This window comes from Pagrus major, chromosome 6, assembly GCF_040436345.1.
Source record: "Pagrus major chromosome 6, Pma_NU_1.0".
Taxonomy (NCBI): domain Eukaryota; kingdom Metazoa; phylum Chordata; class Actinopteri; order Spariformes; family Sparidae; genus Pagrus; species Pagrus major.
This window is the reverse complement of record NC_133220.1, coordinates 18,721,239-18,735,906: the sequence shown is the minus strand read 5'-3', so window position 1 is coordinate 18,735,906 and position 14,668 is coordinate 18,721,239. Positions and strand designations below refer to the sequence as shown.

At 39.6% G+C, this 14,668-nt stretch overlaps 2 protein-coding genes across 3 annotated transcripts; both read left to right on the top strand.

The window, feature by feature from the left end:
- The first annotated feature begins 1,527 nt into the window (after positions 1–1,527).
- Positions 1,528–9,499, top strand: il17rc (interleukin 17 receptor C). The gene is given in 16 exon segments (XM_073468226.1): positions 1,528–1,735; positions 2,864–3,212; positions 3,542–3,791; positions 4,596–4,699; positions 4,820–4,934; positions 5,022–5,063; positions 5,161–5,279; positions 5,846–5,905; positions 6,011–6,068; positions 6,149–6,363; positions 7,019–7,072; positions 7,168–7,219; positions 7,325–7,420; positions 7,941–7,979; positions 8,074–8,626; positions 8,628–9,499. Coding segments are annotated over 15 exon segments (1,932 nt in total). The 5' UTR covers positions 1,528–1,735; positions 2,864–3,104; the 3' UTR covers positions 8,695–9,499.
- A 94-nt stretch (positions 9,500–9,593) lies between these two features.
- Positions 9,594–13,660, top strand: creld1a (cysteine-rich with EGF-like domains 1a). 2 transcript variants are annotated; one of them, XM_073468227.1, is made up of 5 exons: positions 9,594–9,784; positions 11,102–11,264; positions 11,358–11,441; positions 12,507–12,602; positions 12,730–13,660. In XM_073468227.1, exons 2-5 carry the CDS (start codon positions 11,102–11,104, stop codon positions 13,185–13,187), a joined length of 801 nt encoding a protein of 266 aa, XP_073324328.1. In that variant the 5' UTR covers positions 9,594–9,784; the 3' UTR covers positions 13,188–13,660. The 2 variants fall into 2 exon arrangements, with proteins under 2 accessions (XP_073324328.1, XP_073324330.1); XM_073468229.1 differs by lacking the exon at positions 9,594–9,784 and having other exon boundaries at positions 10,799–11,264; positions 12,730–12,870; positions 12,967–13,660.
- Positions 13,661–14,668: the final 1,008 nt, after the last annotated feature.

Below are 14,668 nucleotides of genomic sequence, written 5' to 3'. Positions count from 1 at the left end.
TACTTCTGCTCCACTACATTACAAAGACAAATATTGTACTTTTTGCCCACTACATTATTTTAATAACTTTAGTTACAAGATACTTTTCAGATTACATGCTGCATCAGAGCCAAATCAGTGCATGTTTAAATTAACTTGTTTTATGGACAATCAGATATATAAAAAAAACAAAAAACAAACAAAAAAAAAAAACACTGATTCCAATAATCAGGAAAATGCTGAATATCGGATCTGATAATCAGCTGGGCCGATAATCAATCGACCCACAGTATACAGTATATGCATACATGTATATATATATATAATTCACATTTACTTTTTTGACTGACTTTAACCAAAGTATATTTACACGATATCTTTACTTTTACTCAAGTATGACTTTTGGGTACTCTTTACAACACTGTTAACAGTGGATTTTAAACAAAGGCAGCCTTATCTTTACCTGGACACTACAGCAATCAGTTAAATATTGTGGAGTGAAGATTTCATTCTGCAAAAATGCAGAGTAAATGTTTAATCTGTATGAGAAGATCAGCACAGTTAATACAGAGCTTTAGTTAACATACTGTCCACCTGTGCTGTAACAGTGACTCAACCATATCGATTTACAGAGAACACAATAGGTAGTTGTAGTTTTTCACTACGGTTGGACACATTTCCAGATAGTTCTTGATAGGTAGAAGGGTGTTTAGTGTTTAGTTAACATTATGTGGTCAAACCAGTTAGGCTGCTCAGCAAGTGCTGTTTCATTCTGTTGTCTGGGTCTGTTCTCCTTCAGTGAGCTACATCAACAGTGCTGGTCAAAGGTATGCACATTGTTCCAAGCAGAGGCAATAAACTCGCTTGTCAAGAAACTGCTTACTTAGAACTGCAGAAGGATCTTTGCCAAATCTATGCAAATAGTCAAGAGCAAACGAACCAGCTGTGAAGTATTAGCTGTGTTTAAATATACAGCTCTGTGTATAAAGCCACAGTAATCCAGTGTTCAAACTGGAGTTTTGATTTTAAAAAAGATAAATGTGGACTTTGACCCGTCTACTGTAGGTCATGCTGATTACACTCTAATCAGGAATTCAGAGCAGGAAGTTTCAGGATTATGTGCTTTTGACACACAAGGGACAGAGGTGAGACTAAATCACAGGCAAACAGACAGACAGACAGACAGACAGACAGACAGAGAGACACAGAGAGAGAGAGACAGACAGAGAGAGAGAGAGAGACAGACAGACAGACAGACAGACAGAGAGACAGACAGACAGAGAGAGAGAGACAGACAGAGAGACAGACAGACAGACAGAGAGAGACAGAGAGAGAGAGAGAGACAGAGAGAGAGAGAGAGTCAGACAGACAGACAGAGAGAGACAGAGAGAGAGAGAGAGACAGAGAGAGAGAGAGAGTCAGACAGACAGACAGAGACAGACAGACAGAGAGAGACAGAGAGAGAGAGACAGACAGAGAGACAGACAGACAGACAGACAGACAGACAGACAGAGAGAGACAGAGAGAGAGAGAGACAGAGAGAGAGAGAGAGTCAGACAGACAGACAGAGAGAGACAGAGAGAGAGAGCGAGAGAGACGGGGAGAGAGAGGGAGGGACGTCTCCTGACTCAGGACAGTGACGCCTGTATGGTTCAATTTTCACATGAGTCAAACACTTCGTGGTAACTCTGACAAGATGTGCAGCTGAGTAATCCGCGAGGAGAAGAAACACCTCAGACTGGATTACTAAATCATGGTAAGTGACCTTGATGATATCTCTATGACACTGTTAGTGTTAGTTCATGTCATTTTTAATGTTACGTTAATATATTCTTATACTGTAGCTGTTCACTTGTTTAATGCTTGGAGGACTTCACAGTCGGCAGTTGTTATGTATGTAAACACAAGAAAACTGTTAGAGTTTGTATGAAAAATGTGGTTCATTCAAAGAAAACTCATTAAGAAACTATAACAAGAAGTGGACGTGGTGTTCAGCTAAAAATCTGAAAAAATCTGGATGACTCACTGAACCATGTCCCCTGTAGGTAAAAGTACAAACAATACACTGTAAAATACTCTGTTACAAGTTTCAACAGTCCTCTATTTACTGTAAAAGTATAATTAGGAAAATGTACTTAAAGTATTAAAAGTAAAAGTACTCAATACAGAAAATGTCCCCTGTGACTGTTATACTATTATATATATTATGTCATTATGTAATCAATGCGTTAATGTAAAAACTGAATTGTACTGTTGTACTTGATCGAGGTGGAGCCGATTTTATGTATTAAAGGATTAATTAAGGATTTGGTTTGTAAAAATTCTAAAAAAAAAAAAGATGTGAGAAATGACATCACAGTTACACAAAATGGACAATGTTTGTTGTTCTCCTCAACCAACAGTAAACCTAAAAATAATTATATATATATATATATATATATATATATATATATATATATATATATATATATATATATATATAGTAAAGGTATACTGCGTAGGATTTGTTGGTGGCTGTTTGTAAACACACCAGGTGCAGTAAGCGGGGCCATTAGACAAAGGCAAATCCTGCATTGTACAACTTTAAAATGTTTACAGGAGTTTACCATGTTTTCACCTTGTGAGTCTGTGTGTGTGTGTTTCATTGTGGCAGGAGACACCTTTTGTAGTGTGAACTACCACAGAAGTACTTTAGTACTTTGACAGGTGTTAAGAAGTAAATTCTTCCCTCTGAAATTCAGCAAGTAGAAGTAGAAAGTAGCATGAAAAATGTAAGTTCCTCAAATTTGTACTCAAGTACAGTATTGAGTAAATGTATCTAGTAACCTGACACCACTAGAAAACATCTATATACCTGCACTGATTCATGTCTCTTCTCTCTCAGGACATAACCAAAGGTGAAGCTCTCCCAGGATCACTTACAAATATGCTCTGACAGTTTGGTTTGACTCACTGCCTTCCAGGCCAGCGTGCAATTTCACCCAGGACATCAACTTGATCTCCAACCTGAAGTCATGATGGGGAGGAAGACGCTGGACTTGTTGAACAAGGTTTTCACGTTGCTCTTGGGAAAAGATAACTAGAGAAAAATGCTGTAGGACTCAAATCTTCACATCAGATTGAAAATGTTTCTTCCTGGATGGTCCGTTTGGTGCGTTTTACTGACTCTGCCTGTGTCAGCCTGTGGTATGGAGATTTCTGGATACAGCGGCGATGAAGTTATTTGCTCACAGGTACTGTCGGACACTGCTTGGATACACTAATGCAGACATTTCCTGTGCTGCAGAACAGAACATACAATGTTTTGTTGACAGATATCACTTTTAATTTCCTTTCTGTACTGGTGAGGCCCGCTCTGATACTCTAATTTCCCCTTTCACTGATAAAGTGTTTTATTCTCAAACAGACAAAGGGTTATAACCATGCCAGCTTGTCAGAAAAGGGCTGTTGTATGCACATTCATCACAATATGGGCCTCTGAACAGCATCACCCAGATGCCATACATTAAAAATCTGTCTTTCTTGTTTTCCGTTTCCAATTTCCAATTTCCCCTTCTTTCAGGGTCTTTCTGAATGCACCATGAAGATGGGCCATGAGACGGATCTTACTGAGGCAGATGAAGACGCCGTGGACGTTCACAAGCTGACAGCATTTCCCCAGCTCTGCTGTAAGGATGGAGCGCTATGTATAATATGTCTGGTATTAGACGTGGAGATCAACATCCATCTGGATGTGGAGAAAGACGTGGAGTATGAAGGCCACTCTGGGCTTGCTGAGGAGGATTACAACGAGGAGACGAGGAATCTAAAAGGTATGTATAATTAGATCAACATTATGTAGGAATTCATATTTTGTGTGCCATCGTTTCTGAGTGCAATACAACTGTTGTAAATACAGGTTTCAGGTTTCTGTAACAACTTGTCAGACGTAAGTGACATAGTGCAGAGACAAGTGCGGGGCTGAGACAGACATCCCATCCACCCTGTTACAAGACACATTAAAATAACTTCCAAGGTGATATTTTAAGGTGAAAGAGCTACATAATGTTGCTTTAAATCCATTCTATTTATGAGCTTTAACATCACTACCAACTGTTTTTTAAATAATTTCCTATATCCAGGCAGCTACTAGTTTCATTTAAATCCAGGAATGCATGAAAATCAACTTCAACTCTCTCCTAACTGGCAATCCACCACAGCGTACAATTACTTTCTTTTAATTGTCTGCCAAGGCTACAGTAACATCATATGCCAACTGCAAACTGGAAACTATTGCGAACTGTATCCAAGATCTGACAGTCAGCTGTGGAGGAGCGTGTTGTGGGATGTTGGGACATCATTACGGGAAGAATGAATGAGCAAACATGGAAGTTGCCTAGAGGATAATGAAAAAAGTAAACAGTGGTTTGCTGTATTTGTATAAGTGGCTGCTGTACTCATCTACTTATTTCCTTGAAAGGAACAACAACAGTGTAACTTACAGACCACAATGGAAATAAGACATTTAGCTTTATAAATTGGATAAAATGAACATACAGTTTGTTAAGTGTACTCAGGTCATAGTGTTTCAATGAATTCTGAGCCCCACCCTGCTTCTACTGTCTCTGTTGCAACAGCGTCTTTGAAAGTGTGTCACTATACACCACTCACCCTGCCCACGTGCAAGAAGGTGGAGTTTACTGTGAATCACACAGCTCTTGCTCAACAAAACCAGTCCAAGGTACTGTAGATTCCATGTACTGCAATATAAAATCTGTACCGTCAGGCGGTATTATACAGTCTGCCAGCTTACAGTCACAATGTCTTATAAACTCTCTCTCTTTCTGTGTGTGTTCTTTAGCTACTCATGGTGATTACTGAGCCAGCTGGGGTTACCTTTGGCAGTCGTGTGATTATTTATCCTTCCAAACAATCACATCTTCGTCAAGAAGTTAGAGTTTCTTCTCTAGATAAAGGTAATGTTTGAGCACCTGCTGAACTCATAAGTGCCCCTACACAGCATTGTGACAGTGCTTGACACACACTGTATTATCTGTCCTCAGTGTGCAAGCAGGAGCTGCAGGAACGTGTGAAAGAGTGTCATGGTAAATTATCACCACATGACAGACATGTTTGTTTTCCTTATGCTGTTTTGTATTTCCATAGGTAAATTAACAGCATTCTTTCTGTCTGGTCTTTCAGTGCCCAAACTTATAAGTGTAATTAACCAAGAGATGAATCGGGTGGAGCTGCAGTCTGCCAACAGCAATATGAGCCTGCCGTCTGTGTGCATCCAGTATGAGGACAATGGAAAATGTCAGGTCAGTGTTGTATGTCAGGGCCTAATTTTGGGGACAAACACTGTTTTTTGCTGTTGCCGTTGCTGTTTTTGTTGGTTTGCCTTCAAATAAGACATTCACATCCTTTGCTGAAGTAAAAGTAGCAATACAACAATGTCATGCATTCAACATTTCACTTAAAGGGGCATTATGTAGTTTTGGAGAAGAAATTCAAACTCAGAATTTTAATATTTACAATATTAATAAGGTAATAATTTAAACTCAGAAATATGTATTTCTTCCATAACTGAATAAACAAGCTGTTCTCAAGTAAAGATAAGGTCCCAGAACACTGTGTGAAGCTAGAAAGGTGGTAGGGTCCGCCACATATAAGCAAAGTAAAACAGTATGAGATTGTGTTGTCCTTTAAGGCGAGTTAATTCAGTCGTGAGTTTTGTTTACATAGTGCACCTTTAAGTGGAAGTACAGAGGGTATTATCACAATGCAGAATGCTCTGTTTACATGTTTATATCTTACATTATACTTTCTGCATTACTATTTCCTATGTTTTAGTCTACAGTATGTAATATATATATTTATGTTGAAGGAGGTGAATGTAACGACGCCCATTCCGCTGTACTCTGTGACCCCCTGCATGTGTTTCCAGGTACCTTCACTCAAACATCATGACTACTTATGACTCACATATCAACAGCAATGTGCCTATACAGACCTATATGACTGACAAATGTGTGTGTGTGTGTGTTTGTAGGTATGGGAGGATAATGAAGTGGGGAGGCGCTCTAAAAGCTGCCCCTTCAATAAAACAGGTAAGAGCTTTTTCTACTGGTCTCAGTCTAAAAGGATGTTTAGCACTGGTATGCTGATGTTATCTGTTTTTCCATTACAGATTTATTCCAAAGAAATGTGTGGCAGAATGTGTCAGTGTTTGTGCGCCACGGCCTAATGAACAACCATGGCTCAGTGCTGTGGTGGAACCTGTCTGCCCCCTGCAGGCTGGACGGTGAAGTGTGGCCTTGTCACAGAGAGGGCAGCTGCAGGGAGATGGAGGGCTTCAGACAACAGCTGAAGGGTGTATGGAGACAAAACAGCAGAGGGCAGTGGGTAAGAAAACTCTAATACTGAGCCTCATAGCCCCGTTTTTTAAGCTTGTTTAATTTTGTTTACATTGAATTTACGCTTTTATTTACAGTTTAGTGCTTTAACTTTTGAAAAATCATCTTATACCAACACTGTCTGACAGTAAACACAAATAAAACTGGATGTGATCATTTGCCCATCATTCTTGACATATACTCAATCAAAACAGTACAAAGACATTATATCTACTTATATATATATACTTCGTCAACTGAATTGACTGGGAAAGTTGTGAAATGCCCGAAAACACCTGTTTGGAACATCCCACGGGTAGACAGGTTAATTAGTAACAGGTGATAGTATCATGGTTGGTTACATGGACTCAGGAACATTTGTTAAACCGTTGTCAGTAAACACAAATGATTGCATCCTGTTTTTATTTACGTGTTACAGTGTTGCAACTTTTTGGGAATCAGGTTTGTAAATCAAATCAAAATGTTACAGATGTATTTTGCAAAGTTTTATACACATCTCCCTAAATTTCAAACATACACATTTGGTAACATCAGAAACTTTAGGATCTCCTCGAGAGTTTAAAATAAAGTACTGTGGGTTTGAATGAAGCCTGGCTGCACAGTATGGGTGTGTGAGTAATGATTTATAATCTTGTCCTCTTCAGAAGAGAGTAGGAGTGTTTGAAGACATCAACCTTCAGCTCTTACCATGTGTGATGGTAAAGTATTTTACCTCTTGTGCATCGTATATACAGTGTATATATATTTAGTTAGTGAAGCTGAATAACTCATTTATGTTTATCCATTTGTGCAGGTGAAACTAAACGGGATGGAACATGAACTTGGTCCATTTTGTGTTCAAAACAGTGAGTCTGCCAAAGTTTATAACTAAAGAAACTGATGCATGATATATTTTTGCAGCTGTTTCTTGAGCTTTTTATGAATGAAGTTTTGTTTTGTCCTACTTGCAGCTGACAGGTGGCGCTGGAGTCTCCTGGTTGTTGGTGTTATGCTGCTGGTCTGCCTGACTGTGCTCATAAAATATGGCCTTCACGACCATGTAAAGAGTGAGTCTTATTTCTTTATTTCTTTTTGCATTAAAGGAAAAGTTTGCCCCAAAATATCAATTTCATTCATTCATTGTCCACTCAACAACCACTGCAGCACATCTACTTCGGTTGTTCAGGAGAATGCTGCCACACTGTTTTGCTTTGATAATGACTGGATTTTCCTTTGTGGATAAGTGTGTTAAATATGTGAAAATACCAGGAGAAACCTATCATGAATAAAGAAGACAGAGAAGTGACTAATGTCTCTGCTCTGGAATTTGTACTGTTACCATCCCATGATAAAATATGCATTTTCCAACTTGAATTTCCTCAGGCACTTCCCTCAAAGCCTCCTTTCATTTGCCCCAAAGACCTTATCTTGTTTGCCAAATCTGGGAATTATTCATTCAAATAATGCATATATTTTACTCACATGCAGTTTAAGGAATCATTTATTTGTGACACTGACATGATACATATACTCGTATTGTATTTCTCCTCAGCCCTCTGGTATATTCAGTCTTTTTGTCTTTTATAGAATGGGTGTGGAGCTTCCATCACGGCGGATTTGTCGAGGGTAAGTGTTTTCTGCTTGTCATAAAAAATTCATGAATTCCTGATGGAACAAGCCAACCGTCTGACATTGGTCCCCTTGTTTCTCCTCTCTAAAGTTGGTGGAAATCGTCTTGTGGTGTTGCTGAGCCCTCCAGATGTGGATGGTGGTGTTTCAGAGTCAGTGTGCCAGCTTGGCTCCCTGCTCTGTACCCAGGGCTTCCGTGTGTCTGTGGACCAGTGGAGCAGGAAGGAGCAGTGCACTCTGGGGCCTCTGCCATGGCTGCACTCCCAGCTGCTGGAGCTGAAAAGCCAGGGCGGCAGAGTCGTGCTTGTCGTGACCCGCAAAGCGTTGGAGAGAGCAGAGGAATGGACTCACTGGCACAAAAAGGAAATCAGGACAAAGGGGAAAGAGGACTGGGGTCTCCCTCTGACAGGGTCGCCTTACTCTGATGTGTTCATGGCCTCCCTGTGCCTTATAGAAGCAGACAAGCTGCAGGGTCGAGCTGGAGAGCGTTTTCTACTGGCGACATTTGACTCCCATCCACGCAGTGACAGGAATCTTCCAGAGCTCCTTCAGGGGCTGCGGCTGTTCCAGCTTCCCTCTCAGACAGGAGCTCTGCTGACTGAGCTCACTGTGGGAGGGACAGGGAAAGGGTCATGGACAAGGTGGTGCCTCAGATGGATGGACAGCACAGACTATAGAGAAGGCAAACCAGCAGAGGTCATCACACTGTTGAGAAAAACTGGAGACACAAGCATTTGAGGCACCTATTAATATCATGCTGAACGTTATATTTCACTGGTGGACTTGGAGGTTGCGAGCACTGTGAAAACGCTGCAAAAGTGCCCTCTTCGATGCCATTATGGTAGAAAGAACATGATAAAGTGCCCTCTAGGGTGCCCTACTAGTGGACAAAACGTGATAGAGTGCCCTCTCTCCACTCTAAATATACCACGACTTTCTGCGTGCTGGTGCCCAACCGCATGGGGCTCCGGCAACTCAAACATCCTAACAGTCCACTGTTATTGTTATTCTCTGCATATGAAGGACATGTTCATCCAAAGTGAGTGTCAAAAGTGGGCAATCAGTAACATCTATTGTTATTGTCAAGAAATGCCCAGAAACTGCGAAAAATGCATTAGTCTCTCAACAATTTCCTACTTTGCAGTGACAAACCATTTTTTTTTTCTTTACAGGAGATGTAAAATAATTTCCTAAAACTGCTGGGCTCTACTAACATAACTCAAATAGGAGTATTTATTGCTGGTAAATATCTCAGTAAGACAGAACTTCATTATGAAGGAAAATGTCACAGAAGAAGTACAATGTCATTGTGTTTTTAATGTTGACAACAATGGTGGTCATGGCACAGTATAAGTTATATCTTATCTCTTTTGGTAAGGAAATTACACAATATAATCAGTATTATCAATCAAGCTGCAGAATGCTTTACATACAATCCTGCAGGCTGATTCTATCCATGTGTCGTAAGTCTGTCAACACTTGTCTATAAATAAATATACTTATTTTTGTGCATGGCGGATCTCGGGTTGTGATTGGCCAGCTCTAACAGAAGGGCGTGGAATGTTATTGGTGCAATCTAGCGTCAATTCCAGGACACAAGTGAGCGCTTGATATGTTTTTCATCACATCCCGGTGGGGCGGTGCTCTGAGGCTGGAGTGTGTGCCGCCCGCTCGGAGTGCGCTTTTGTAGTAATCAAACACAAAGGAGTCTGGAAGTGTGACAGGCGAGTCTCAGCTGTGTTGTTGCGTTTAAACTTTACCAAAGACGATACAGATCTGACTCAGTCGACGCACTTAGAGAGGTAAAGAAAAAAACGACCTTAAATCATGACTAGATTTTTGTTTTGAGACCAATTGAAATGTTTGGTTTGTGTTGACTGTCCCAGCAGGCTGAAGCAGCAGTTTTACCATTGCCATAATGTGACGTTGATGTCTTATATCAAGGCTGAGAATGTGAGATTAATTTTTATTAATCAAATAAAATGATAGCCTAATATTTTCTTTAAAACAGACAACAGAAACAGCAGCAAATATCCTGATTTGCTATTAAAGTTTAAGCAAAATAATATCACAATGTTCATTATGAAGTCCACAAGCAGGCTTTACTTTAATAACAATTAATGACATTGGTTTGTTATTAAGGAAGGTTCAGGAACTTTCAAATTATCAAACAGTTTCTAATGAATGAATGACTCATTACTTAAATTGAGTAAAAGTATCAAGACCGTAGTGTAAATATACTCTGTTGCAAATCCTGCATTCAGACTTCACTTATCTAAATACACAGAGGTGTTATTTGCAAAAATTGCCTCTGAAGAAAAAGTGCTTAAAATGAGGTTAATAATTTCAGGGCAATATTAAGCACATAGCAGCATTTTAATGTTGTAGCTGGTTGAGGTGGAGCTCACTTGTTAGCTACAGCACTGCACCACATGTTATAATCAAATCATATGTTTTTTATGTAGAGTTTAATTTGGACAAGTAACTATAGCTGTGAGTAAAAAGTACAATATTTGAGTTACCCCTCATGAGTAGTGAAGTGGATGTATGAAGTTGCATCAAATGCAAATAGCCCAACTGAATAAAAGATTAAATCACACAAAAAAGACAATTCAGTCATCATCTCACCCTCATGTTGATGGAAAGTCAGGTGAAGTTTCATAGTCCACAAAACATTTCTGGAGCTTCACAGCAAAACAGTGTTGCAGCATTCTCCTTAACAACTGAAGTAGATGGGGACCTGTTTAAATTGTTAAAAAAAAAACAAAAAAAAACGAAAAAAATATAAAATGGAGCACAACCGAGCTTGTAAATAATATCTTTTCAAATCAGTTTGGGACTTTTGGGCTTTCTGAGTCTTCTTTGAGCCTTGATTATCAAAACAATCCACGACTGTTTATTCATAAATGATCTATAGGGATGATGGGATATAAACTAAGCTATATTTTTGAGATTTTCTTAAAGGTATAGCCTTTTTTAAAACGCTTTCCTCATAAAGCCTGCTTTATTCAGCCAGCTGTCTGTTCCTAACTCTTACGATCTTGAAGCTTCATTTAACAAACCTGATGTGATATTTTGGACGAGATAAACAACTTTATCCTCTGGACTTGAAAGAACAGATGGGAGTAAGGATGCTTCACAGGAACCTGTGTTGGCTGTGCTGTCTTTCGGCTGTTCTGGTGCACAGCTGTCCAGATGTTTGCAGAAAGTGTTCAGGCCCAGCAAATGACCAGTGTGAGGAGTGCAGAACGGGATGGGCACTCCACAATAACACCTGTGTAGGTACTGTATACAGAGATTTGTGTGTGAGTCTGGAAATCATCATATGTAGCATAAGACAAGCAGATTAATGATGTAAGTCTGTGTTTGTTTTAGACATCGATGAGTGTGGTACTGAGCTGGGTATCTGTCCTGCAAACAGATACTGCTTCAATACAAAAGGGTCGTTTGAGTGCAGAGGTAAGTGGTTTAGAATGATGTGAAAAACACAATATGTAGGCTACTTCACTAAAAGTGAAAGGAATGACTAAATAACCTGAAAGTGAAAATAGTAAAACAGACTACTCTTATTTTCTTAGAGGGTTAGGGTGACTTCAGATTGCTTGTTTAGCCCAACCAGCAGTCCAAAACCTAAAGATTTTATAATTAACACTGATATCAAAGAGAGGGAAGCAGCATATCCTCATCTGGGGAGCTGCAAACAGCAAAATAATTTACATTTTTATAGCTTGAACAATGAATTAATCAGTTGATAAAATTAGGTTACATTGATTATGCAGTTCACAATTGACAGTGTCATTTTGTTGTATAAATCTGTACATAAGTGACATTTCTACCAGAAGTAGAGACAAGGGCTTTGGGTTCAAGGGGTTCAGTTAAGATAAACCAAATATAAACAAACAAAATAAAATCCCCAGGCGTCCGGCTATTTGTAAGTCAAGTAACACTTTCACAAATAAGGACGGCCCTGATGCAGGCAGTCTAGTTGACTGGTGACTTTTGTGGTCACTCAACTTGGCCGAAGAATAAACACAATTTCCCCCAACTAGAACAAAATGGGGCAGCAAAGAAATCTCAATAGGGGCCTAAACATACCAGAATTTCTGGCTGGTAATCTATCGGGATGAGGTCTGCAGTGTGTCAGGGACATATTCAGAATGAGTCCAACATGGGTGCCATTCCCCCACCTCTCATAAACCTTCACAAAAGGGCGTCGTCACACCCTGATTGGCTGGGAGGGGGATGCCCCAAACTGCTTCCACTCATTAATTAGGAGTCAGTCTCCCAACCCTGCATACAGGTGATCTGAATCCTCAGTCCAGAGGGATTTTGAAATTCAGCCCAAAACAAAAAAGATAGCAAGTCTTACTCAATGGGGCTGCTTACATCCAAACTCTTTGGACTTCCTGTCTGATCTAATCTGATTGCTTTTATGGATTTTCTCTCTCATGTGCAGCATTTACAGCACCTGAGAATGCAGTTCAGTCTCTAAATTAAGAAACTAAATGGTCACTCTTTCCTCAGACTGCGACCCGGCCTGTGTGGGCTGTATGGGTAGTGGACCAGCACGCTGCAGGAAATGTGCCTCTGGGTACACACTGACAGGGCACAAGTGTTTGGGTAACCGCACAAAAGAGATTATTTGTTTTTTTAATTCACATGCATTCATCACGTGTGTCTGACGAGCAGCAGTAATCTATACGCCTGTGATGAGATGATATCATGCGCTTGTCTTTCCTTCACTCAGATATAGATGAATGTAGTGACAGAGTACTTGCCTGTCATGGTCTGGATGAGATTTGTACCAACACAGAGGGCTCGTTCCGCTGCGACTGTGCCAAAGGATTCATACGAAGCAACGGTGTGTGTACGAAGAAGAAGCCGCCCAGTGAGTCTCATCACACACACACAGAAGGATGTTTGCACTCACAATCACGTGGACAGCTACCTCACTGCAGACTCTCATGTCTGTCTCTCTGTGCAGGTGTTCAGGAGAAAGGTCTGTTTGAGGATATCCAGGATGATGAGGTGGAGGTGCTGCAGCAGATGTTCTTCGGTGTGGTGCTTTGCGCTCTGGCCACGCTGGCTGCTAAGGGAGATATGGTTTACACGTCAGTTTTCATGGGGGCGGTGGCAGCCATGGCAGGGTACTGGCTCTCTGACAGGGGGGACCGCTTGTTAGACAGCTTCATGAAGGGACGTTAAAACTCTGCTACAAAAAAGATTTGAACTTTTCATATGGCAGATCCACTGCTCAGCAAGGCCTCATACAATTACTGTTCAGACAAAGCAGGTACATCTTGAGCATTCACCTGTATTATTTACGATAAAAATGATTGATATGAGAATACTGTGAAATATGTCGATGAATGTCCTGAAGTGAGCTGAAAATGAATCATCTTCATCGTGAATCATTTGCTTTATAATTTTTTTTCCAAGGAGCTACTTTGTTATGGCATTTGGAGCCACTAACATACAATGTTGCCAATTGTAGTTTGATGATTTACGACTTGCTCAAATCTAGATATGTGTATAAACCATGTATTGGATTTGCTTCTTATACTGTATCAGTAACACTGTTTGCACTCTGTTGTAGCATGTACACTGTAGCATATACTGTAGAAACATTTTTAATGCCCCTTTTCTCCATTTGCACATTTATATGTGTGTTTTGTGAGTATAAAATACAAATAAATATGTCAACTGTTAACATACATACACAGGATTCCTCTGACATTATTTTGACTGGAAAATATCAGTTGCGATAAACCTGAAAGGAACGAAAACAGAAGGTTTATTTAGGTTGAACAAAGACCTCACTATAATTTCACAAAATATGTCCTAGACATAAAACTTGGAATATACATGTTTTTAATAACACTATGTTATATATACGGTAGAATTTAAAACTGCAGATATTGAAATGTACGCGGTATGATAATCCTCAATTTTCATACCATGAGATACCCTGAAGCCAGTAGATTTCTGCAACCCTAGTAATGCTGCGGTTAATGGTACAGTTTTTGACATCAGTTAGGTAATAAAACATCACTGAATGAAAAAATGTAGCACTTTTGATGCTTTTTAAAAAGGTTTTACTAGTGTAGAGAAGAATAATAGAAGAATATTAAACACACAAAAAGTTGAATTTAAATGATGTAGTTAGAAATAGTTTTTTGAATAAGTACAAAGTTAACTTAAATAACCACATAGTATTATTCCTACTATTAATTGCCGTACCAAGTACAGATCTAGATTACTGTATATATTATGTACCGTAGTTACTAGTGTCCTTTTTGCACTATGCCACAGTATCATAATGTGTTTTCAAGTTGCATGTTGTGGCTGTTTCTGATTCTTTATAAGAAACATTAAGACCTATCTTTTTAGCCTGGTTTTTATTTAAAGCGACATTAAGTAGTGTAATGCTGTGATCTACCCTCTCACTGAAGTTACATAGTGTAGAAACAAGTGATAGGGGGGCAGAGTGGCTGAGACAGAGACACCATTCACCCTATTACAAGACACTGAACCATCAACATGATTCTGAAGCTGTTATTTTAAGGTAGAAAAGGTACCTTGTCCTGTTTTGTCATTGGTTTTTAATACTTTTTAAATCCATTGTGCCACAGTTAGGCAAAAAGGACCCAAACGCAAGACACAAAGGCAGACAGCTAGACATAGCA

Coding starts and splice junctions, on each gene's coding strand:
- creld1a (XM_073468227.1), top strand. CDS start 11,102: ATGGGAGTAAGGATGCTTCACAGGAACCTGTGTTGGCTGTGCTGTCTT. Junction 11,265..11,357: donor CCACAATAACACCTGTGTAG/GTACTGTATACA, acceptor TGTTTGTTTTAG/ACATCGATGAGTGTGGTACT. Junction 11,442..12,506: donor AGGGTCGTTTGAGTGCAGAG/GTAAGTGGTTTA, acceptor CTCTTTCCTCAG/ACTGCGACCCGGCCTGTGTG.